This window comes from Sciurus carolinensis, chromosome 7 (assembly GCF_902686445.1).
Source record: "Sciurus carolinensis chromosome 7, mSciCar1.2, whole genome shotgun sequence".
NCBI lineage: Eukaryota > Metazoa > Chordata > Mammalia > Rodentia > Sciuridae > Sciurus > Sciurus carolinensis.
The window spans coordinates 147,739,596-147,765,236 of record NC_062219.1 but is presented as its reverse complement, the minus strand read 5'-3'; the positions used below and the strand labels follow the sequence as shown (position 1 = coordinate 147,765,236).

The window sequence follows — 25,641 nt, the reverse complement described above, 5'->3', positions numbered from 1 at the left end:
CCTTCAGTTGGAGTTAGGTCCATCCAGAGATGTAGGAGGTTAATGCCTGGTAGGCAAATCTAAGGAGTGTCTCCCAGCCAACAGCTCCTGCCCCCGGAGCCTGAGAGGATGACTCTTTGACAGGGTCCTTCCCTGCTGTGCACCACGGAGGTCCTGAGAAACCACATTAGCCTGCATTCGTTACTTTAAAAAAAATTTTTTTTAATATTTAAAAAATATTTTATTGGATATTTTTAGTTATGAATGACAGTAGAATCCATTTTGATATAATTATATAAGCATGGAATATACCTTATTCTAATTAGGATCCTATTCTTGCAGATGTACGTAATAGTGGGATTCACTGTGGTGTTTTCATTTATGTACAGAAGAAAATTGTCAGAATCATTCCATCTTCTCTTCTTCTCCTGCCTACCCTCCCTTTCCTTCATTCCCCTTTGTCTAATCAACTGCACTTCTAACCCTCCCTGCCCTTATTGTGGGTTAGCTCCCACACATCAGTGAAAGCATTTGCCCCTTGGGACTGGCTTATTTCACTTAGCATGATAGTCTCCAGATCCATCCATTTATTGGCAAATGTCATAAAGTCATTCTTTTTTTATAGCAGAGTAATATTCCACTGTGTGTATATACCACATTTTCTTTAACCATTCATCTCTTGAAGGATACCTAGGTTGGTTCCTAGGTGAACTGAGCTGCTATAAACATTGATGTGGTCCCTCACTGTAGTATGATGATTTTAAATCCTTAGGATATATACCAAATAGTGGGACAGCTGGGTCACAGGGTGGTTCCATTCCTAGTTTTTTGAGGAATCTCCATATTGCTTTCCAGAGTGTTTGTGCCAATTTGCCTGCATTCATTTCTCTCAATGAAGGCTACAGGTTAGATCTGCACCTGCAGAACAAAAGGGTTTTTAACTAGAGAAGTTGTTTAATCGCAAATTTTTTTTTTTTTTTTTTTTTTTTTGCGGTACTGGGAATTGAACTCAGGGCCTTGTGTTTGCGAGGCAAGCACTCTACCAGCTGAGCTATCTCCCCAGCCCGCAAATTATTTGAATATTCCCAGTTCTTCTCAAAGAAGGCTTTCTTTAATTCTTCTTTTACAATATGTCTTAGTCTTACAATTACTTTCATTTTATGGCTGCAGAGTAGCCATAAAATGGAACCTAGGATAACAATGTCATGTGACTTGCACAAGGTCACAGGGCTGGGGAAGCGAGGCTGAGAGTTGAACGGAGTATCCTGGCATAGGAACTCGAGGGAGAGGACTCAGCTTCAGTTAAGCAGCAAGGATCCCCACACAAACGCTTTTTTAAAAACTTCTTTATAATGTTGATAAAATGAGTCTCTTAAGTATCTTTGGGACATAGACTGGGGACCATTGAAAAAGACATTCTATGAAAGTCCAGTAACAATGGCTTACAAGTTAAAAAGAGAAAGAAAAGAAAAGCAGCACACTTAGGGTCTCAATGGCCATATTCACAGTGCAAAAGTTCACTTATGTTGCCAGAACACAGCACAAAACCTAAAAATGCTGCTTTTAAGGCCTATTAAGATTAATCTTGAGAGCAGATGTTTGATTATATACTTTTTTTTTTTGGCACAAAGACTTTTTTAAAAGTTAATGTACTGCAAATCCCCTTCTCTAAATTAATTTCATTGTCCCGGGAACAGCTGCTGCTTCTGTTTTTAAATATATGAACTGTAAAATAACGAAGCCATTGTAAGCAGCACACATGGAAAGTTTATAATTTTTGGTGACATGGACTATATTTAATACAGTGGTACACAGACGTGCACTGTAATTTGTTTTCATTAAATGCTTCTTCTTGAAATAATTACTAATCATTTTATTACTTTAGAATGTAGATTTTATTATGAAGGAAAAATGGCTTCCAGTTTGTAAATGGAATCTCCATATTGCTTTGCTGGTGGCAACTGCATATATAATTCACAATCCACTTTTATTCCTTCTCTGCAACATAAACACTGTCTTAGTTATCCAGTTAATTCAGGTACAGTCTAAATTTGAATTTAAACAAGCTGTAAAAATTGCTCCGATTACCCCTGCTGTTGAGCTTGTGGGAAGGAGAAGTACAAGGGTACTTCTCAGGGGGTCCGGGGTCAGAGGAGGGTCGCTGGGTGCTTTGAAGAGCTCTTTAGCCTGCAAGAAGGGACGGAGGGGACTTCAGCAGGGGAGAAACATATATATAAATAGCTTTCATCTCCAACTTTAAGAATAGGCCAGGCCACCAATGTCTCGATTGGTATTTTTATGAATTTTTAAAAAGCAAGACCAAGAAAATAAAAGCATCATGGAATGATTTCCTGGAACAGGTGGATTATGTTGCTTATGACAGAGCCTTTGTTAGGATCTTTTCTATGAAACTAGCCTAGTGAAGGCACTATTTTGAAGGCACCTGTCCTTAAGAATCTGTGAAGGTCGTAGATAAAGCCACAGAAATCAAACAGCTGGGGTGCAGTGGTGTTTGTGGGTCTTCACCCGCCCCTCGCCCTGCCTTCTGGGACACACACTTGGCTCCCTCCAGTTTCTGGGTCAGGTTCTCCCTTTGTCCACTGCTGAACCATCCGGACTCACCAGTCACCTCGCTTACCATTAATGACCTCACAGGTGACAGTGACCACTGATCCACGCCCAATCATGGAAAGTTTAACAGTCACAAGGCCCTTTTAATCACAAATTCACTTACATCTTCACACCATGACCACAGGAACTCACCATGCTTTACAACAGCGTTTTAACAAAATGCCATTAATTCATTTTTCCAAAGGCAAAGAATCCCAAATGACCCAGCACAACATGACACATGAAACATGACGGTGGTGACCCTCTCATGTCTAACAGGAGCAACGATGAACAGAAAGGACCATCAGTTTCAGAAACAATGGCCACCACTTCATACACATAAGTAAGAAGCCTGCAGCAAAAGAAATAAATAAAATAAAATTCACCACGTGTGATTTGGGGCTCATGTTCTGGATGTCAAAACTAATTTCTTTCTATTTTCTGCAAGAGGTACTTTGGTCAGTAACTCAGCAAAATGGACACATTTCCAAGTGTGTCAACTTCTGTAAGAACTCGCAGACTCTACATTCACATCTGTGTTACACTTCCCCTGCAGGACCACTGTAATCAAGAGAGACGGCAAACACTGGCAGAGGATCCTCCTAAACAACTGTTAGCCCAAGTGGATTTGACTTGAAGTCTCTATTTTTCTTATTTCCATCACTTATTAGAATTTTGAGACTTCTTCTGCCAATGAAAACAAAGTTCCTGGGAACCTTTCCAAGCCAACAGAATTGTTCATCATACCATAATGAAGTACTGGGTTACATTTTAAGAGACTGCTTATTAATAATTTTAAGAATGTCACTTTCAGGACCACTTCCTACTTCATCTATGGAAAGGGAACGCTGTTGAATTGCAGACTTCCATAGAAGTACCAAGGGTATTTTATATGCATCCAACATAAAAAAAGATGGTCCCACAATTACAGAGGTCATGTGGGCCCATTGCCTTTAGTTTGCTTCTGAGGCAAAACTCCAAATACCCTTACCCTTATCCCAAGGTGGAAAAGTGAAGGTCATTAAAATCCCAAATCCCAAGGTTTCAGTGATGATTTCTGAACGTTTCCCCCCTCCCCGCCTCTCCCGCCCTTCTGTGGTCTCTGAATGCAGTTCCTTTGATAAGTGGGAAGGAGCAGGCTTTGACAGCAGATGAAGAAATGAAATGAAAGAAGAAACAAATTCACCCCAGAGAAGTAACAACAGCTTTCAACTGGAATACAGCCTGGGGGAGACAAAGAGCCCACATGAGTGTGTCTAACCCACTACCTTGGTGTTTCTGTGCTTGTTGCCTTAATTGATATATACAGATGTGTCCTTTCCAAAAATGTAGGTGGTGACTTCTGTTTGACATGCCCAAAGTAGAAATTTTTGACACAAGCAGACCAAGCCCTCACAACAGAGGCCAGAAGAATACATGGAACACAGTGTAATTAGCTCGAGTGATCCAGATGTTCCGTGAACATCGTCTTGATAAGTAGCCTTAATGATTAGTTTGGCCTTGCTTTGCTACTGATATCTGGACCAAATCTGGAATTTCCAGATTGTCTTTTCTTCTTGTCTGCCAGCATCGGCAACTTGAAAATACAATTTCTCATAAGGAAAAAAAAAAGAGATAAAATTAAATTTTCCATGGGAAAACTCTGCAGTTAAAGATAGCAGAGTCCACCCATCAAAGAGACAAACTGTAGAGAGCCAACAGTTATATAAAGACAGAGAGTGACATGTGACTTGAATTAGCTGGACAACTACTTCATTTGGACAGAAGAGCTTAAATCTGAACACCCTGAATTCAAGTTTTTGTTTTTCTTTTGCTTTTAGGGTCATAAAGAAACCGTTGTACTTTCTCGAATTATCCATGGTTGGTAAATAGTCGGGGTGAAGGCAAAGGAAAATAGCTGCTGTTGGAAAGATTATTTTCACTAGGTTCTGTATTACATAATGTACTTTATTTACCCAAGAAAATTTTTTAAAAATGAAAATACCCAGAACCAAGTTCCTGAGCTTCATCACTGTGGCACACTAAGTCATAAAATCTGTTGTCTCAATTTCAGTTCCAAAGTTCACAGGAGAAGGTCACTTGGTGCTGACCTAGGGAAGGGACTGCGATTAGCTTCGTTTACACCAAAGGAGCAATCAGTGAACTAGGGCCAGGGCTTGCCTCTGTGTTCTGTTTTATTTCATTTTATTTTGTGGAACAAGGGATTGAACTCAGGGGCACTCAACCACTGAGCCACATCCCCAGCTCTATTTTGTACTTTATTTAGAGACAGGGTCTCACTGAGTTGCTTAGCTCCTTGCTTTTGCTGAGGCTGGCTTCGAACTTGAGATCCTCCTGCCTCAGCCTCCAGAGCTCTGGGATTACAGGCGTGGACCACCGTGTCTGGCTATGTGTTCTATTTTGCGAAGGTTTTGTTTTCCCTTTAGAAGGTGGCCTGTCTTTTCTTCTTGCCCTTTCTTAAGAAATCCTTTTTGCTTAATCTAATACCAGTTTGTTTTCCCTTTGTTAACAGCATCAAGATGGGAGGCATCCATGGCCAGGGGAAGCAATAGGGGAGGTGTTCTTGACCTGCAAGAAAAGGCACTGTCCACACCATTACCATCGCTGGGTAGAAGACATAAAGGCATGGTTTTTACGTGGTTCTCAAACAATGGACATGGAATAACATTCTGCAAGTTTTGTTGTTAAGAAATGTGATCACGGGGCTGGGGCTATAGCTCAGTTTGTAGAGTGCTGGGTTCAATCCCCAGCACCACACACACACACACACACACACACACCCACACACAAACAAACAAAAAAAACAAAACAAAAGAAAGAAATGTGATCACGGGGCTGGGGCTATAGCTCAGTTTGTAGAGTGCTGGGTTCAATCCCCAGCACCACACACACACACACACACACACAAAACAAAACAAACAGAAAAGACAGAAGAAAGAAATGTGATCACATTGGCTGGGGTGGTGGCTCAGTGGCAGAGCACTTGCCTGGCATGTGTGAGGCACTGGGTTCGATCCTCGGCACCACACATAAACAAAATAAAGGTATATAAAAAAGATGAAGCTTGTCTTTAAAATAAATAAAAAAGAAATGTGACCACAAATGCTTTCGATTCAGCACACATGTGGGGATGTCATCTATTCCTAAGGCCCCGGGGCCGTCACTGCAGCAGATCCCAGGCTGAGCTGAACTCGGGCCCTGTGCTCCTAGCCTCAGAGGGCAGAGAAGGGCGTTCCGTGGTCCCAGCCTGCTGGCACCTGGCCCTCTGTCTTCCAGTCTCACCAAGACGGTGGCTTAGTTGGGAGGCTCTTCCCCCGTTCAGTCTGGGAGACTCTTGTCCCCTTCAAGGTTCAACTCAGATGCCTCTGTGTTTCGTGGGCTTCATAGAGCTCTTCCAGAGGAAGTCCCCTGCTCCTCTGGACGGGGCCATCAGGACCCTCTCAGGACACTCTCCTTGTATCACTGGTCTGCCTGCGAATCACAGTTCAGTCATGTAGGGAGCCTGTGCTCTGAAGAGCTTCTTGTCACTCCTTATTTGGTGCCGGGGATTGAACCCAGGGCACTGAAGCCCTGGGCCACATCCTCAGCCCTTTTTGCATTTTATTTAGAGACAGGCTCTCACAGGTTGCTGAGGCTGGCTTTGAACTGGCGATCCTCCTGCCCGTAATCTGCTGGGATAACGGGCGGGCGCCACCACCCCCGGCTTTGTTACTGATCTTAATGTCGCCAGTAATGGGCACAGCACCTGAAACCCGGCACTGCCTCATACCTGACGTGAAGAAGTGACTGCTTTATAAGGGAGAAAGAGGGGCTGGGGAGCTAGCTCAGTCGGTAGAGTGCTTGCCTTGTAAGCACAAGGCCCTGAGTTCGATCCCCAGCACCCAAAAAAAAAAAAAAAAAAAAAAAAAACGGAGAAAGTAATAGGAGGAGTACGAACTTTAAGAAGTGCCAGGAGCTTCCAAGGACAGGAAAGGCCTTCTCCGGCTTGGGGCGGGGCATGGTGCAGAGCCCAGCTCGGAGAGCTTGAAGGATGGCAGCATCTGACACGAGGAGGCCAGAGGAAGGGGACACCAGGAGCAGGGGACGTGAGCGCCGTCATCACAGGAGATGGACGAAGCAGCTGTTGATCACATCAAGCTGGGCCCCATGCGGGCCCGTCTCTCAGAACCCCTCCCGACGCTGCACACACTCATGAAACCACCGCCACCCCCGGAAACGTTTAGAGGGGCCTTCGGACCTGGGCAGAAACGCGCACACCCAAGCTCGCGAGCATTCGCACTCTGTCCCTTGGGGCAGCAAAGGGTATCATTTGAATCGGTTCCTCTCCAAAGGGGTCCTGGATGGACCTGGGTCATTTGAAAAGATGAAATTCATTGTTACAGGAGGATGATCTCCCACCCCTCGGTGTCCTGAAGAGGATGGGCCGCTGGCTTTATCTGCCAGGGCCCTTCCTCACCCGGTGGTGGGAGAGAGAAAGTCATGCAGCCGCGGCAGAGTCCCGGGAGGCCAGCCTTCAGCAGTGGGGCTCCTGGGGAGCCAAAGTCAAGGGGATGGGCTGGGGGTGGAGCATCATGATGAGAGACAGCCGGGATGCCCAGAGCCGAGTGCGCGAGCCTGCCCACCAGCTCCAGCGTGGACAGGTTGAGTGTGTCCCCAAGGGCCATGTGCTGGAAGCCGGGTCCCCAGCGTGGTGATGTGGACCAGTAGAGGCAGTTTTAAGAGGTAGGGCTTAGTGAGAGGCAATGAGGTCACTGGGGGCACTTGGAGGGGTTAATTAATGTAGTCTTTTGAACTGAGTCAGTTTCCACAAGAATGGGTGTTATAGAGTGAGCCTGACCCCTGAATCCCTCCGACTTCCTGTTTTACCATGTAATTTCTCCCTCTTGTATGTACTGTCTCCATGATGACATCTGCCACGCTGTAATACAACCAAGGAGGCCCCTTCCAGGGGCCAGACAGAGAGAACTGCTGGATCTTAAGTCTTTCAGCCTTCGAACTGTGAGACCAATAAGCTTCTTTGCTTTATAAAGTACCCAGTCTCAAGTGTTTCATTATAGCAACAGAAACTGGATCAAAACACACCTTTAGCTCTGCTGTGGGGAGCACCACTGTCTGTCTACTTACCTCCTGATAATCCTAGGAGTAGGTGAAGGAGAGAATGGGCAAGAGGACATCTTCAGTTACACTGTGGACTTCAACATTATGAATTAGAAAATTTTAAGCGAACCCATTTTATATTAAAATATTCTCGGGTAATCGTTTAAATAGATTAGAAATGTGTATTAACTTCCTAGACCTTAGGTCTAGAGAGTTTGAGTTCATAGTTATTAAAAAAACAACTCACCAATAAAATAACCTTGACTATGAGATTAGGCAGTTTTAAAAACTTCTCTTGTTTTGATTTATGGAGAGAGAGGCTTAAATACTCTAAAAATACTCACACATTCTTATCAACAAGCAGTAAAACTCAGTTATTTATGTGATAATAGAAACAGTTAATATAAAACATTTACTTAGAGTTTATAGTACTGCTAACGCTAAAAAATCATTTATAAAATCGTAGTTTTTGACTGTTTTTGACCTATACATACAGATTGAAATAGAAATCCACAAATAATTCCAAAACTTTTGAGCAGAAATTGGCACTATAATCGTCCCTCAAATTAGATAACTGACCTGTAAATAATCAAGAGATCATTATGTGGGCTGGGGAGATAGCTCAGTTGGTAAAGTGCTTGCCTTGCAAGCACAGGGCCCTGGGTTCGATCCCCAGTACCGCAAAAAAAAAAAAAAAAAAAAAAAGATCATTATGTGAAAACTCGTTACTCCTTCATTTTCTAAAACTGGATCCACCTCCAAGCCTCCAGAAGGCCCTCTCCGAAGGTCACCACTAACAAGACAGTCGAGGACGATGACAGTCCTTTCAAACCTGTTCTCCTAGGTCAGCAGCGTTCACAGCAGTGGCCAGACCCTCTTTCCTTCTGCTTTGGAACCTACTCCTCTCTTCCCGATCTCTTCCGGTCTCCTTGACAGGGTTGCCCCAACCTCTAAATCACGGGTTCCCAAAGTTTTCTTCTTTCCCTTGACTCTTTTTCTGCCCTCTCCTCTAGTTACCTGCCATCTGGAGGCAGATGATTTCCAGCATGTACATCTGGGCCTCCCCCAGTGGGTTCCAGACCTGCCCGCTCCACCTCTGCCTCTGGATGGACGTCTCACCTGTCCCCAGACACAGCAGAGCTTGGAGGGTCTTCTCCCTCCTCTACTAGCGGCTCCTCATGACTGTCCCTGTTTCTACCGAGGCTACCATAATTCTTCCAGAACTCCAGGTTGGCAGGGTGTCTGAGCTCTTCCCCACCCTCCCCAAACGACCCCCACCTGTGTCCTTCTCTGCACTGCCGTGGTCACACTTTAGGTCGTATGCTAATTACCTCTAGCATGCGGAGGGCCTCCAGTCTCTTCCCCTTCCTGTCTATTTCACACCGTTGCTAAATCTTTGGAACTTTCTTCTTCAGTGCCTGGGGACAAGGAAGCGACCTGCCTGCCACACACGTCCAGCTTCTCAGCACTCGAGGATTTCTTCATCAGGCTTCAGCCCAGCTCCCTGGCCTCCTCTCTCATCCTGCTCAGCTCTGCAAAGCCTTTCAGCTCCATCTCAGAGTTCTTTGTTCATACCCCCTGTGCGCATGCCAAATGCTCTGCCAGGAACTGCCCTTTCCTGTGCTGTGCCCAGGGCACTCCTGTTTATCCAATACCCCAATCAAGGGCCTGTTCCTTTGTGTTGTTGTTATTTATTTATGTACTGCAAGAATTTTCAGAGGTGAAATGATTAGATTATGAGAGGTGTAACCTAACTGGTGGATTAATCCACACGTGGATTAACTGGGAAATAACTGTAGACAGGCAGGGTGTGGCTGCAGGAGGCGGGTCTCTGGGGGCCTGCCTTGGGGATATATTTTGTTGCTGGTGAACAGAGCTCTCTGCTTCCTGGTGGCCTTGTCCTGAGCTCCTTCCTCCGTCCTGCCCTTCTGCCCTGATGCTCTGCCTCACCTTGGGCCTCAGCAATGGAGTTGGCCAACTGTGGGCTTACCCTCTGAAACTGTGGGCCGAAATAAATTTTTCTCATCTTTTAAATTGTTCTTGTCAGGTATTTTGGTCGCAGTGACGCAAAGCTGCCTAAAACATGCACTCTAATAGAAAAATGCTGCTGATTAATGGCAGAAATTGCAAAATGAGGCCTGACACGTGCTTCGTACCTGGTAGGTAGCCAATAAATGGTTATGACGTAAATGAATTGCTAAATAAATGAATTAGTAAGAGTGAATGATCTCCCTGTAACAGCTCCTTTGGCGCCACTGAAATACCAGGCAGGACTTTTTAACCTTTCCTCTACGTAGAAACCACCTGGGGATCTTGTAAATGGCAGGGTCCGATTCAGGAGGGCTGGGTGAGGCTGAGGTCTGCTTGCCTAACAAGTGCCCAGCTTGCTGCTGGGCAGCGACCACCCTGCCTAGAGGACAGGCAGACCTAGACCATGCCAGCACCTGGCCTGTGCTGACCCTGTTCTAGCCTGCTGTTTCTGTTCCACAGCTAGAAGAAAGTGACAGTGGACAAGAACTATGTCCCCAGTGTCACATACCCATCTTTGTATCCTCAGCGCCCTGTTCCAACTCAGTGCACAGCACTGCTGGCCTAGTTAGGTGGTCCCATTTCCAACCTCATGTTATCATCTGTGCACTCTGGGACTCCGTTGTTAGTGGGTGATACCCTGACCCCCACTGAGCAACATGGCTCTCTTCCCATGAAGAACGCAAGTACAGACGCTGCTTGATCTACCCTGGGCTACATCCTGGCGAAGCCACTGCGAGTTGAACATGCATTAATATCCCCAGCTTAGCCATGCAGTGCCCTGTAGAGCTCTGGTCCTTTCCCCTTGGGACCAGTGGCTGAGTGGGAGCCATGCGGCTGCTGCTTCCTGGCATTTCAAGAGAGGGCCCTGGAGCTCATTGCTACCCAGGAAAGAATCCACATTCCAGAGGCCAAGTGCAGTCTCTACCGCTGCCTATTGCTTTTGCACCATGAGAGTGTTAGAAAATCACAAGGCAGGGCCTTGTAAGTCGAGGAACTGTTTGTAATTGGTTACCTGAAGCTCCATAAAGGAGGTAACAGGAATACTTAATGCAGCTGTGAGTAGGGACGCTGGAGAGAGCCACTCGGGGAAGATCCGAAGAGGACAGCAGTGAGCTTTGTGAACCAGACAAACGACGCACCATTGGGGAGTCTGCTCATTCATGTTGGTTAACAAACCAAGGCACAGATTTAGCACAAGTGCTAAATGAAAACTTTGATATAAAGGGTTGAGGAAGAGTTTTCTCTTGTAAATAGCAAGGGGGAGCCAGAGAGACCAGACGACGTGAAAATTTACAAGACACACATATTTAAGGACATGTTACAGCGTCTACATTATTTATAAGAAGTCAGGATACCCTCTGGCTGAGTTTTAATTTGATCAAAAGCAAATTGTTAAACTTTTGCTTTGTTAATGGATATTTAGTCTCTACATTGAGAAATAAGCTGAAAGAACATCTCCCTGGAAGAAAAGAAATGATGTTGTGTCTTGTTTTGGGAAAAATATTATTTTTTGTCTATTATTTGAAGCAGCCCAGTAATTTCCATTTGCCTGGATGTCAAGTTAGGGTAGTTTGCAATTAGCACACAGGATGGATTTTTAAAACTCACATTACTAACCCTAAGCACTATATCACCATTATGTAAGACCTCACATACATTCATCCATGGATAGTTTCATTCTACAGATAAATACCCTAATTCTTCCCAAAGTTAAGTAATTCAGAAATACTTGAAAGGACAGAAATATGTCAACAAGTTTAACCCCAGAAAGTTAATAAATAATCATAAATATCTTATTTGTGGAATTCTTTTCTGGTCTGATCCACAAAGAACAGAATAGTTTGAATACCATTCAGACAATTCATCAAAACACAAAAATCGATTCTTTTGGTAACTGTAAGAACTAGGACTTCATCTTTCAGCGTCAGTCAACTGACTTGAAAGAACTGCCAAGGAATATTACAAATCTGACCAAATCTGGGTGATAAATACCAGCATCTCTATGGGGTTGGCGCCAAAATGGCACCCACTGGTATGAGAAGGCATCTGCAGGAAAGAAAGTGTGACTGGGTGTCATTTCTGGTGGGGAGTCCTTCCCGATCACAGTTAGCCTCAGGCTGAAGAAAAGCCACGGAAAGGACAGGTTCTGCTTGCCACAGCAGATGCATCCAGAAATTCCGGAGGGATTACCCCACAGCTGCTGCCGCCCCCCACACCGCCACCCCACCCAGCACACTTGTGCGCCCACACGGACTCTCCAATCGTGGCCCCCAAATCTCTGGCTTCGAGCTTTGCATTTCACTCTGACAAGTGGCAGGAGCAGCCGTTGCCTGGCGCAGCTGCAGCCTGCAGGCGAAGGTGAGGAGGCGGAAGGGGCAGGCTCCGCTACAGCTGGCCACCAGGCCTGCCCAGGGGCATTTCGTAATGCCAGGAACCCTTGGAAGCCCCAGTCTCAAGCAGCCAATGGCACCGCATGGAGTGCGGATCTCAAACTCGGACTTGGAAACAGAAGAAAGCAATGGCTGTGCTTGCTTGCCAAGTTAGGTCGCCTCAGCTCCCTGTGGCACGGGCAGGAGCACAGCCAGGGGCTGCTCCTGAGAGGGGACCCGTTTCTAGGCCCTCCAAGTCCTGAGGTGTTTGTGGACATAACATCCTCCTGGCCTCTTTCCTAAACCTTATCATCTTCTCAACACAAAGTTTTTACATAGTCTTGATCAGTGGATGAATAAATTTAAAGATCTAGTTTATTTTTTCTTCCCAAGTCCAGTTGATCAAATCGTTCAAATGGCTCTTTTCCTCTTCTTTGCAAGAATGCTGTGACTCTGGCTTTGTATTGTCATTGACTGTGCTGGTAGGTTGACGGAATGTGGCAGGTGAGGAGACATTAGTTTGCTTTATGCAATGGATTATGCTTAGAATCTTTAAATAGTTTTTAGTAATTTGAAATAGAAATACATTTTTAAAGCCAAAAGTATATTGTTTAGTAGCTTCTCACCAAATCTTAGAAGACAAAAATATTAGGAAATGCATGTCTTAAAGCAGGTCAAAAGATTTTGTATACGTGGTGTTATTTCTTTTTTTGGTACCAGGGATTATATATACCCTAGGAACGCTTAACCATGAGCCACATCCCCAGTTGTTATTTTTCATTTTGAGACGGATCTCACTGAGTTGCTGAGGCTGGCCTCAAACCTGGGATCCTCCTGCCTCAGCCTCCTCAGTCTCTGGGATTGCAGGCATGCACCACGACACCTGGCATGGTGTGATTTTTGAACCAACACTATTCATCGTCATCACTTCCGATGTTAAACATTGGACCAACACTTTATCATTCCACTCTTAAAAAAGTGAAGTAGGGCTGGTGGTGGAGCCCAGGGTGGGGTGCACACTCAGCACACACTGAGGCCCTGGGTTCAATCTCCAGCACCTGGGCTTTGGGGGCGGGCTGGGGGAAGAAGTGGAATAGAAGCTCCACTTCTACCTTTCTGAATAGAATTTTCCCACAGTATATTAAGTGCTCAATAAATAATAGCTGTCATTATTTTAGTGATCTGTGACACCCTATGGATGTTCTGGGAATCATTTGCATTTTGCATAAGCATGACTCGTATGTTTGGTAACAATTTTTCAAAATGTGGGCTGTGACCCACTGAAAGGTCATGAAACCAATTTAGTGAGTCACAACCAGAATTTTACTAAAAAAGACATAAAATAAAGAAAATATCTGAATGCACAGCATATGCGGAAACTCGTTTTAGTATTATGTAGGTAGGGCATGTGTGTACAATGTATTTCTTTCTATAATTTGCCTTAAAATGAAATTTACTGCTACCAAGCATGTATTTCTTATGAACACAATAAAATAAGTATTCACTCTAGAACAAAGGAAAACAGCTACATTTACTTTTTCCTACAATTAATAATCAATGCTTCTCTTTTATATTCATAAACATAATTACTCAGCTTTGTACATTCCATTAAAGGTATTCAAGTCATTTAAAAATAATTTTCTATTCATTTTCCATGGGTACCATTAGAGAAGTAATAGACTAGCATTTGCTGACATTATTTTCCACAAATGGATTCTCTCTTCTCTTCCATTTATCTACCATCAAATAACAGATCCGAGGTCTTTTTTTTTTTTTTTTTTTTTGCGGTGCTGGGGATCGAACCCAGGGCCCTGTGCTTGCAAAGCAAGCACTTTACCAACTGAGCTATCTCCCCAGCCCCAGATCCAAGGTCTCTTGATTTTTCAGTTTCCTATTTTCTAATGATGGGCTATCTCCATGGCAGAGATGTGACAATGTCCCTTTATGACATATTGATCAAACAAACTATCTCATTTGAATTGGATGAAAAGTCATCCCGATTAGTAAACATGAACACCCACCCCTGTCCACACACACCCTTTCTTATTAAAAACCCTCCAAATGTTTATGAGCTCTCTTCTCAAAAGTCATAATGTTGTGGGCAGAAGAAAAATAATTGGTCAAGTTGGTTTATTTTGCGTGGTGCATTTCTACACTATGGGGGATAAAGACAAAGTGGAAAACAAAAAGAGACATCAGTCTAGAGGAGACCATGTTATCAGTGCCTACCAGCTGGGGGGCAAACGTAGCAATGCCATACTCCCTTGGAAAATCACAAACTGCCCTAGCCTCAGGGCTCCTGAACTGACATCAGCAGCCAGAACAGAGGGGTAGGTGCCGGGGCACAGCTTCAGGAGAGGGACAGTTCATTTAGAATGGATTCACCAATGCTGCTTCATTTTCTCAATACTTACTGTGGTTAGATCATCCCCTGGAAGGGAGTTTCCTGGGAAGCAAGTGTAAAGACGCCAAAGGACAAGGGAGATTCCCCTAACTCGTTATGTCACTCAAACCATTAGTTGGGAACTTACTCTATGCCAGGTACTAGGTGAGGGGCTGGGATACAGATGAGTTTCCAGGCAAGTAGGAGAGTCCCCAAAGCACACAAAAAATTACAATTACATATTGTAATTGGGCGGCCACTAAAACATACTGAAGACACCACGGAGGTACCGAAAAGAGCCACCCAACCCAAGGGGAGCTGGTGAAGGTCCATGAACTTTTTTAAAGAGGCGAAGTTTGGGCTGTACCATGGAGAAGAGACAAGGTGCTTCCCCTGAGGGAACTCAGGTTATTTAGCAGGATATATGATCAGGACATTGCAATTACGGTCAAACCATATGAGTTTGGCAAATTTGGAAACAACAACTTCATTTGGTCCAACCTAAGCATTGCTCACGCCCGGACACCACAAGTAGCTGGGGGTCGCTGGAACACTCAACGAGGCGAGGATGACATGGGAGGCCAAGCCCCAGGGGAGGCAAAGGCCAGATGCAGGTCAGACACTGGCTGGGGGGATTGCATCCTCCTGCTAGGCACCCTCAAAGGACCAGGATCACCCAGCTACTCAAAAATATTGTTCAGTAAACTTTAACGCAATGAAAAGGAAATTAAGAACACTGAAAAGATTCTACTCATCAGTTTAACTCTTTAAAATTATACCCACTCTCAAAGCTTCCTGTTCCCTTCTATTCTTGTTTCTTAACACACGCGCCATCTTGGGTCTCACAAACATTTGCACTTGACCTTACCACTTAACGTCAATGGTGAAGCACCTTCCAGGTAATCACTATGTGTTAATTTTAGTGGCTGGAGTTACCATAGATGACATCACATTTTCTTTCTGTAGTCACATGTTCCTAGATTTTCCTGTGACCACCCATCCTTCCCCACATGGCTTCTCATGCACATTTTATCCTATCTTTCCTTGGGATAAAGTTGAAGGTCATCTTGGGTTGTGAGGCCGTAGGGGATATGTTTCCATAAAGAGTTTCATGCCTCGTTACTCAGGCGGGAGGGGGCCTGGTACTCACTGTTTTGCTCCAGGTGAGACCCGTGGTGTGGTGCTCCTTGATGTAGGCTTGAAGCTCACTCCAGATGTTCAGATAGGACTTCACCCAGTCCACATGCCGTAAGTCGCTTTGTTACAAAAGAGAGTGGAGGAGAGTGGAGTCAGGATCTCAAATAAATTTAAAACAGAGTGGGTAGTGGGCACCATGGTTATCTAGTAACCAGGAACCACATGACCCTGAAGCAACTGTCCTCCTAGCCAGAAGAGAACTGGAAAGGAAGATGGCCCAGGACTCTCCTGAGGGAGGTGGGATGGCCTGTGTCCTGAGCCCCAGGTGTGGACAGAAAGACCACAGACGGGGGACCTGCCCCAACAGGGCCAACATGGGCCACTTGTCCTCCAATGGTCCCTGGCAGTCCTAACTGAGGAGACTGTGGCGGGGAGACCACTTCTTTCAGTATGGCTTCTGATGCAGAATGAAGAACAACATGTTCTCAGAAATGAGAATGGTACTTAAGAGAAAAAAATCCCTGGCTTGATTTCTAATAATTCAGTTGAATTATTTGGTTAAAAGTCTAACTAGAAAACTTTAGTTATTATGACTGATAAGCAAGTCAGTATCTAAGAAAAATATTTCCTCACAAGTAGGTCACACCCCATAAGTCTAAGGGGACAGTCACTTAAATGACCTTGATTTGATACTCTTGGTAAGTCATATAAGGTGGGGCACAACCAGTATATTTATCTCTATTTTATTGAACCAAGTGCTAGTAAAATGCTTACCTTTTATGACAGGATTAACATACAGGACCATGAACCTTATAGATGGATGAAAATAATCATATTTCCTTCTCATAATTTTCATCATATATATATATGTGTGTGTGTGTGTGTGTGTGTGTGTGTGTATATATATATATATATTTTTTTTTTTTTTTTTTTTTTTTTTTTTCCCTTTTTGGTACTGGGGATTGAACCCAGCGGGTACTCTACCACTAAGATACATCCCTGGCCCTTTTTATTTTCATTTTGAGACAGGGTCTGCCTAAGTTGCTTAGAGTCTTGCTAAGCTATTGAGGCTGGCCTTGAACTTGTGATCCTCCTGCATCAGCCTCCCTAATTGCTGGGATTACAGGCGGACACCACCACATCCAGCCCAATGTTCTTCTTCCCACTTGGGATGAAGTGGTGGTAAATAATAATACGACGATATTTGAGCTAATGAAAATTTAATTATACACCTGAGTCATTAATCTGCTGAGAATCAACAAAGGAAATGTCTATTATTAAAGCTCCTGCCAATAACAATATGTCTCTAGGCACATTTCATTTGTTTTCCTTGAAACACTCCAAGTCCAACCAGCATGTTTGCTTGAGGCAGGATCGAGGTGGGGACTCCCACCCTTATCAATGGCTCCTTGGGAGGAAACACATGAGTGGAGTTTTGTTCTACATTCCTCAATTAATTGGTTTTGCATATATATTATACATACGTACATATGTATCAATATACACATAACCAAATCTATAAAGAAACTCACTGCTGCTTTGTCTCATGAGACACTTTGTCTCAGTCCCTGAAGGCTAAGTGCAGCTACATAGGGGCCTCTTACTAGTCTCCTGGTCCCCCAGGTTTGGTGAGGGACTTAGTACAGTGCCTTGCATGGGAAGCAGTCCACACAACAGCTGTGATGAGAGCACAAAAATCACTTTAACACAAGTGCACACCCGTGCTTACATACACGGTCATTTGACACATAGGCATGTGCACGTACGTATGAAACACACGTCTGCAGGCATTATGGAGATTCGTGGGGCACACTCAACAAACTTTATTAGAACATTTCACAACCGATGGAGTCCAAACCTGTACAAGCACAGTTACCTTTCCTTTTAATCTGTGTAGTTTTATTACTACGGTGTAGTAATAGTAATACATTCTAGTATTATTTTGACTAGAAGAAAGTTCCAGAGAAACTTGTAGTAAGGACTAACAGTATGGTGACTTTGACTTGAAGTCCCTGAGAGATAAATGGAGCAGGATAAAAGCACAGGGGGAGCTGCACATGCTCCTTGGCTTTCCTTGAGCTTGGAGGGAGCCGGGTTAGGGAACAGGAGTGGCCACCGAGGAGGCCACACCACGAGGAGGCCAGTCCACCTGCCCTGCTCAGACACTGAATGAAGGGTCCCCCCTCCACCTCTCGCCCCTCCACCTCTCACCCCTCCACCTCTCGCCCCTCCACCCCGGGCCTGTCCCTGCAGGCGGGGGTCCACCACAAGCCCTGTCGAGGCTATGGCATACTCTGCTGTCATCAGGTGACCAGCCCTAGGAGCTCGAGGGTGACAGGGACCGGTGTGACTGCTTCTGGAAGTGGAAGGATTACACCTGAACCTGTCTGCATTTCCCTGGCTTCCGGAATAATCCCCAAGGTCCACTGGACTGGACTGCATCAACCCTGAGGCTGCTGGAAGCACGTTTTCTACTTAGTGGCTGACACGAGGGGCGAATGCTGGATCCTCTGAGTACATATGCAAAGTGTGGAAACCCCAGCCACCTCGGCCAAGGTGCCACGTGGGGAGAACGACACTCCCCTGGCCCGACATGGACTCGGTGTGGGGCTGGGAGAAGCACAGGTGTCTCCAACTGAGATGCAAATAAAAATGGTCTCCCAGGGTGATCTTCTCAAAGGCGGAAGCCCAAGTAGAGCTGAAGCTGTCCTGAACTGGCAGGTACAAGCGTCTGTACGTCCTGAAAAAGGAGCTCACTTCGGGTGTGTTCATGCCGACACATCAGGACGTCCAGGTCTGGTAACACACTCCGCTGAATGAACTGAAATGGCACTGCATGTGAGAACAGCAAGCTTCTTGCATGCATGAGGCCTCTTCTTGGGCACCCTGCATGTCCCGTGGCCTCTAACACCACACAGGAACATTTGGCATCAAATTCTTGGGCACAGTGGCCTCAATACAGGGCTCTGGTCACAGGAAATCTGCCACTGAGCCCAACTGCTTTAATCAAAGCTCTCTCAGGAACGAGGCCCCTAATGTCCCTGGGACAAGTTAGTAATTCCATCTGCTAATGGTGCTGTTCCTAAAAGTTACCAGACCTGCTTTGCTAACAAAGAATGAAAAAACTATGGCTGTTTATTTTTTTTAAATAACAGTTTTATTAAGACAATTAATAATAAATTAATTTAAATTGTATTAATACAATTTAAAGTATGCAATTCAATAGTTTTGCTCAACAGAGGTGAGCAGTCAGCCCCACAATTAATTATAAAATGTTTTCTTTAGATTATAGATTATAGAAATAATCCCTGCATTCGTTTGAAGTTACTCTCCGTCTCCCCCCTAAACTTCTCAGCCATGGGGAGCGGCTACTCTACTTTCTGTCTCTATAGACCTGCCTGTTTTGAACGTCATATAACTAGAACCAACCAATGTGTGCTTTTTTGTGTCTGGCTTCACGGTGTTTTCACCACCTTCGCCGTCCGTATCCATTCTTCTTTTTTTTTTTTTTTTTTTTTTTTTTTTTTTTTTTGCGGTGCTGGGGATCGAACTCAGGGCCTTGTGCTTGCAAGGCAAGCACTCTACCAGCTGAGCTATCTCCCCAGCCCTTCATTTTTTTTTTTTTTTATTGCTAAATGATGTTCCATGGCACGGAGACAGCACATTTTATTCAAGTCATTGACTGAAGGGCCTCTGGGTTGTTCCAACCTCTGGCTCCTCACCTGTGCTTCTGACAACCCTCTGAGTACCTGCTGTTGTCACCAATGTCTCCTGGTCACCCCGTTTGTATTTCATTTGAACTCTGTCGGTTTCCCTCTCAGTCTGGTTTACTGCCTCATCTCACCTCTGGTCTTGATTTATACTCTGCTTCTGGATTCTTCCTTTCTCTTTGGATATATACTTAGGAGCAGAATTGTAGGGTGTTTCTGTTTTTGATAGTAAAAATTATTGCCAGTTATTTCTTAAAATGAGTAGTGGAAGTTTGGGTATTCTTTGCACTGTGATTCCTTACACCTTACGTCTACTTTGAAAGTATTCTTTTGTATCTACACACTGTTTATTAAAACAAAATAACTTGTAAAAGAAAGAGTGGTGCACATCTGGAGTATGGACTAGATTGGCCAAGGACTTAGCACGACGGCAGGTCTTTATTTATGCATTCTATGCATTTTTCTATATTCCCTATAATATTTGTTATATTGTGGATTCTTTTCTACTGGTTCTATTTTCAGGTCTGTGTTAGTAAAATAAAGAGGCCAATTGGGGTGATAATCCAGACAAGGCAGGTCCTTGAATTTCCTTTCAGCAGGACAGTCTGGACCAATGCTGAGATGTCCCCAGGAGCCCTGCACTAGCTGACTGATGCCCAGCTCTGTGGCTGGCACTGAAGGGCTCAGATGGGGATGCACTGTGGGCCCAGAGTCAAAGCAGGTTGCACGTGGTTGCTTTTACTTTTTTTTTTTTTTTTTTTTTTTGCGGTGCTGGGCACTGAACCCAGGACCTTGAGCATGCAAGGCAAGCACTCTACCAATTGAGCTATATCCCCAGCCCCTGCTTTTACTTTTGCTCCAACTCTTCCCTTAGTTACGAGACATCAGCACAGAACATTCAGCCAGCTGTGTACAGGGCAAAGCATGACCTTATCGCAGGGCGAACCTCAGGATGCTCCCTACGTCCTTGAGGGGCATCTTCCTGGATGTTTCCTCGGTTCCAGCATGTCTCCATGTGGTCCCGTTTTCCACCCCAATCCCAGTTCTAGTTTCTGTCAGATCTTTTATTTGGGCCATAGAATGCAAGGTCCTTTCACAGGTTCTCTAGACAAAGTCCCTTGGTTTGGACTCACCTGTACCTGCTTCTCTTTTAATTATTTTTTTATTGGTGCTTTACAAGTATACATAGTAGTGGGTGTGTCACCGATGTCTCCCCGTCACCCCACTTTAACTCCGTCCGGTTTCTGGCTCACTGTCTAATTGGCCCGTCTCACCTCTGTTCTTGACTTACACTGCACTTCTGGATCCCTCCTTTTCTCTATCTGCTCACCCAGCAACTCTAGTTCCACCAATTTAAAAGTTCTGTGACCATACCGGGCTGTCCTTCACAAAGCTCTCTCAGGACTACAGAAATACATGAGGTAGTGACGAGCATTCAAGAGGAGACAACTGATCCATTAAAAGAGAACGGAGGCAGACTTTCTAAAACACACTCCCTAGCTGCATAATTGATTCCACTTTCCACTTGGTTTTACCTGCAAAGATGGGATTTTTATTTAGAGTTTGTAGGACATCAGTGCAGTGCACTGGAAAGGGATCCGTAATGAGCTACATTAAGTTTGAGGAACAAATATCTAACAAGTGACCAACTGAAAACCCGGCTAGTAAGAGAAGGCACTTACCTGTGTTTGTAGTCCTTTAAGACCCTGTTAGTGTAAAAGGTGGCAGCATCGTTCATCTCCTTGACATAAGGACCAGGTTTGGGGGACTGAGAAAACAGGACCATCACCCAAGCATAGAAGGAAAAAAAAATAGGATAAGAAAGAAAATGCCTTGAAGGAGAAGAACAGCAATGGTTGAAAGTTGCAGGCAAACTGTGTTCTAGAAAGACTGGTGAAACTCTTTCCATGTCTCAGAATAGAAAGCCTTGAACTTTAAACAGGACAGGGAAGAGCCGATGCGCTCAGACTAGAAGGGACCCTCCTTGGGTGCATCAGGCTGTGGAGGAGGGAGAAGGTGGCTACGGGTCTCCTAAATACCACAGAAACTCGGCCAGGGGAAGGGGCAGCAGGTGGACTCACCACAGCTATCCAGCCCAGGGCAGGGATGCTCTCGCTGACAGCTGAGAGATGGTTGAACATGCTGCTCCCTCGGTTTCTCTCCCTGAACGTCTGGATTTCCTGAATCTTTTCCGATATGGGTTTCAGTAGGGCAGCTACCTCGTTCTGGAAGCAAATGTTGAGAGATGTTACTACGGACCGGACGGAAACTCAGCAGCTCCAGCCGTGCCGGCCTAAGCAGGGTACTTGGGACTTTCCATCTGTCCAGGGGTCCAAAAGAAACAGACGACTGTCTCAGACGAGGATGGAACGTTCCTCTGTGATGATAATACAGTCGGCCCTCGCCCAACATGAGTCCCACATCTGTGCACTGAACCAACTGCAGATCAAATGTTTAAAAAATTGCATCTGCACCCATAATGTACACTTTTTGTCATTATTCCTGGAACAATACAGTATTAACAACATTTACATTGTATGAAGACTCCTGAGTAATCCAGAGGTGATCTACAGCATATGGGAAGATGTGTGTGGGTCGTATGCAGACATTATACCACGGACCCGAGGGACGTGAACATCTGTGGATGTCGAAGTCCACGAGAGGTCCTGGAACCAGCTGTCCTCAGATACCCAGGGACAACTGTTTTGTATTTTCATTCTCTGAAGGATGAAAGTGACCGATATTTTTGACATTATTAATGCTGTCTCCTGAGACATGGAAAAACCCAGAGGGTGATACGGTCCTGTTTTGAAGATAACTGCACAGAACACAGTGAAAAGGAATGTCATCGGAACCAAAGGGATCCACTGTCACACCCTGCAATGGCACAGGGTAAGTCAGGGTGTGGGGTGTTTGGTGAGAGGACAGTTCCCTAGAGGCTGTGGGACCGCATCTGGAACTTGGCTGCAGTTCCCACCGTCCACGTGAAAAGAGGAGAACGTTCACTGAGGCTCCTCGAAGAAAACACGATGGCTTATCATGCATGTTATATTCACAGTACTTACTGCTTTGGCTTTCTACATTGTCCCCAGTCCCACTAGGCCTCTGACTCCTGGTCAGGCTCAGTTCTGATTAATCCAACACCTGACTTCTCTCAGTTATATTAAACATGACTTTCAAAATTATGTGAGCTGAGTGAAGAACTTCCGAGGTTGACACTCCATAACACCACGGCTGCTTTAAACGCCCCCCCGCCCCAGCCGTCCATGCCTACAGCATCCTCGGCTTCCTTTGGGTGTTGAAGAGCAGGCACAGGGTTGTTCACCTGGGGTGTGTGTGAGTGTGTGTGTGCGCGCGCGCTTCAAAGAAAGAGCAAAGGTCCTAAACTTCCCAGCTTTGCAAGAAAAGTTGAAAAGCCTTGAGCAGTATTTTAATAAATCTGGTTTGCAGGACATAAATGGAAAAGTTCCTTACAGCTCTTTAATTTCTTTAACCAAGATTTCAGAGCAGCGGTTTCTAACCTTGGCTACACGCTGGAACCACCTGGGGGGCTTTAAAAGGCACTGAAGCCCGGGTCCCACGCCCAGAGACTCTGATTTAACTGGTCTGGAGGTGGCCTGGCCAGGGGCAGGAAGATTGGAAAAGCTCCTTGGGAGATTTTAATCAGTCCTATGGAGCTGGCTTCACACCCCAAAGGACAGTCATTTCTGCCAGGGACAGCAGGTCATTAGGGAAGGAAACCTTCATTAGCCTTGAAACCCCCTGAGATGCCCGCGCATAAGGGCTGTGGAATGGCCTTAGCTGAAATCTCAGCTCTGCCCCTTACTACCTCTAGGGCCTGGAGCAAATGATCTGATCCTTGGATTCCTCAAGTATAAATCAGAGATAAAGACCTATAAACCAACAGGCTACAGGAGCTACGTCTGTGGATGTGACTGTCATCACTACGAGGAGTTAGCGCATAACAGAGGATGCTGTCCCCAGAAATACTCAAAGTCCATCTGCCTCAAATAAATGTATTTAAGTTAAGAAAGGCTCCACACATCCATCCTTGTAGGTTAACAGAACTTTAGGATCACTGAAGTCTTAACTGGCAGAGTTCAGCCTCCAGACAGACCCAATTGAGTAGGTCACAGTGAGTATTTTAAAAAGTAAATAGATTGGAACAGAATAGAAAGGATTCACATGTAGTAAGGGCGGGTATTTTAGGAAACATGTGTTTCAGTCAGGCACCTGTGGGGTGTATGTGGACTGAGCTGCAGGGTAAAATGCATTTCTTAATATGAACCTCAGTTCAAGTTTGAGAAACACGGACATGACCCATTTCACACACGGGCACACGAGCTTACAGAGATCCACTTGCTAAGTTAGGATCAACTGGCAGAGTTGCTCCTAGGTATTCCAGGAGGCGCTGAGCCCACTCTTCATGTAACACTGGGTTCTGAGGAGGATACAGTCGGTTGTGTGCACACAGGCTTCTCCTCTGCCAACAAGACCAAGAAAGGCAGCGTGCAGAGAGCTAAGAGCTCAGGTTCTGGACAAGACTGTTGGGTCAAGTGCTTGTTCGAGTGGAGTAGCAATGGAGTGGCATTGGGGATTTACACAAACAACCCGACTTGTGCAAGAGTTCCTTCCCCCATTTGCAAGACGGGGTTGAGAGTGGCACCCACTTCACAGGGGTGTTACGAGGCACAAATGAGGGCTCTCAATGGATTTTTAACTCCTTCTATATTGAAGGATGGAAAAGTCAAACAGACTGCTGCAGAAGCGGGCCGGTTCTTGTGGAACATTCATGAATACCTTTCTGCCTTCTTTCTTTTTCTTCTGGTCATTATAAAGCAAAGGTCTTATAGATTTGGCATGAAGATCCTGAATTGCAGCTTTTCTGGGTTGAAGTGTCTCCCCCCAGATCCATGTTGAAGCCCTTAACTCCTAGTACCTCAGAATGTTATGCAGCACTGGAGATAGGGATCCTCAAAGACTAAGTTAAAATGAGTCATTAGGGTGGGCTTCAATCCAATGTAACTGGTATCCTTGAAAGATGAGCCCATTTGGACATGGACACCCCCAGAGGGAAGGTGACATGGGGCACAAGGAGAAAGTGGCCAGCTACAAGCCAAGGAGGGAGACCCCAGGAGAGACAGACCCTGTTACGCCTTGCTCTCTGACTTCCAGTCTCCAAAAAACCACAGGGTCTATGATCTTATGTCATGGCAGCCCAAGCATATAACGCAGGGGTCTAACAGTAGTCCAGGAAAAGGAAGCAAGTATCTTCAACTCCTCCCCTCCCCAACTGTCAATAATAAAACAAACAAAAACCCCCTCCAGCCACTCGAGCCCCAAACACAACTACTCCACACTGGCCCATTAATGGCGGCCAAAAAAGTCAGTTTTAAATATTGTCCCTGAAATTTCATTCTGTAGAAAGAGAATGTTTCCCTCTTCAGGGGATTCTTTGCAGTCCAAATTCCATGCTGATCAAAGGGGTGGCATTGGTTTCTGCAGAAGGCCACTGATTTTTCAATTTGGTAGAACTGTTAAGAAACATCCTATCTTCAAAAGTTGGCTAAGCCATAACATTTTCGATACAACGATATCTTTAAGAAAGGCCAGAATATCTGAATTGTTGGTGATATCTGGCACACCATCCCAAGGGGAAAAAGAACCAGAAACTGTGTACTCACAAGGTTGATTTATAAAGGCCATCTTTTTCTTTTTTATCTCTAACTTCCCAAGAACAAACTCTAAAGTCGGAGGAGACACAGTATTCTGGAAGATATTTTAAATTGGTTATCTGATGAAAGCATGATAAAGATTGAGAAAGTTTCCCTTTGCCTTAGCGTGGCAGTTGTGTGAAGAACTGCCATCGTTAAAAAACAAGAAAGCACGCTGGGAGAGCCAAGTAGGACGCTATTTGCACCATGCTGATAAACAGGACAGCTTTTATTCTGTGCCAGGAGATTTCGCCTGTACTTTACAGTGGGTTTATCTCCTCCAGTTCATCCTGAACTTTCGCAGCTGGAATCGAGAGAGGAGAGGACACTAGGGTGAATGGTGTGACCTCCACCCAGGCTTGCTGGGTGGGATGTCAGAGCAGAGGCCAGAGAAAGATGCTACTCAGGTCCTTCCGCCTGCTCAGCAAGATGCACCTACTCGGAGTCCCCAACACATCCGAGCTGAGTTGTGCAGATGTCAATTAAAATTACAAAAGGGCTTTCCACTAACGAAGAGATGACTTAAGAACTGTCCTGGCTTTCTGTTTTTTTGTTTTTTAGTTTTTCCAATAAGACTGCATTGGTGGCAGTCTCCAGACATGGCTAGCAGT

General features: G+C 45.0%; 1 protein-coding gene across 1 annotated transcript in view; it reads right to left on the bottom strand.

Annotated features, from left to right (window-relative positions):
* Nucleotides 1–25,641, bottom strand: part of Cap2 (cyclase associated actin cytoskeleton regulatory protein 2) — a 134,468-nt gene that overhangs the window by 19,145 nt on the left and 89,682 nt on the right. Inside the window, exons 5-7 of the mRNA XM_047557760.1 lie at nucleotides 21,398–21,541; nucleotides 20,999–21,084; nucleotides 15,620–15,725 (exon numbers count right to left, since the gene is read on the bottom strand). Coding sequence (XP_047413716.1) covers nucleotides 15,620–15,725; nucleotides 20,999–21,084; nucleotides 21,398–21,541 — 336 coding nt within the window. The remainder of the gene's footprint in view (nucleotides 1–15,619; nucleotides 15,726–20,998; nucleotides 21,085–21,397; nucleotides 21,542–25,641) is intronic.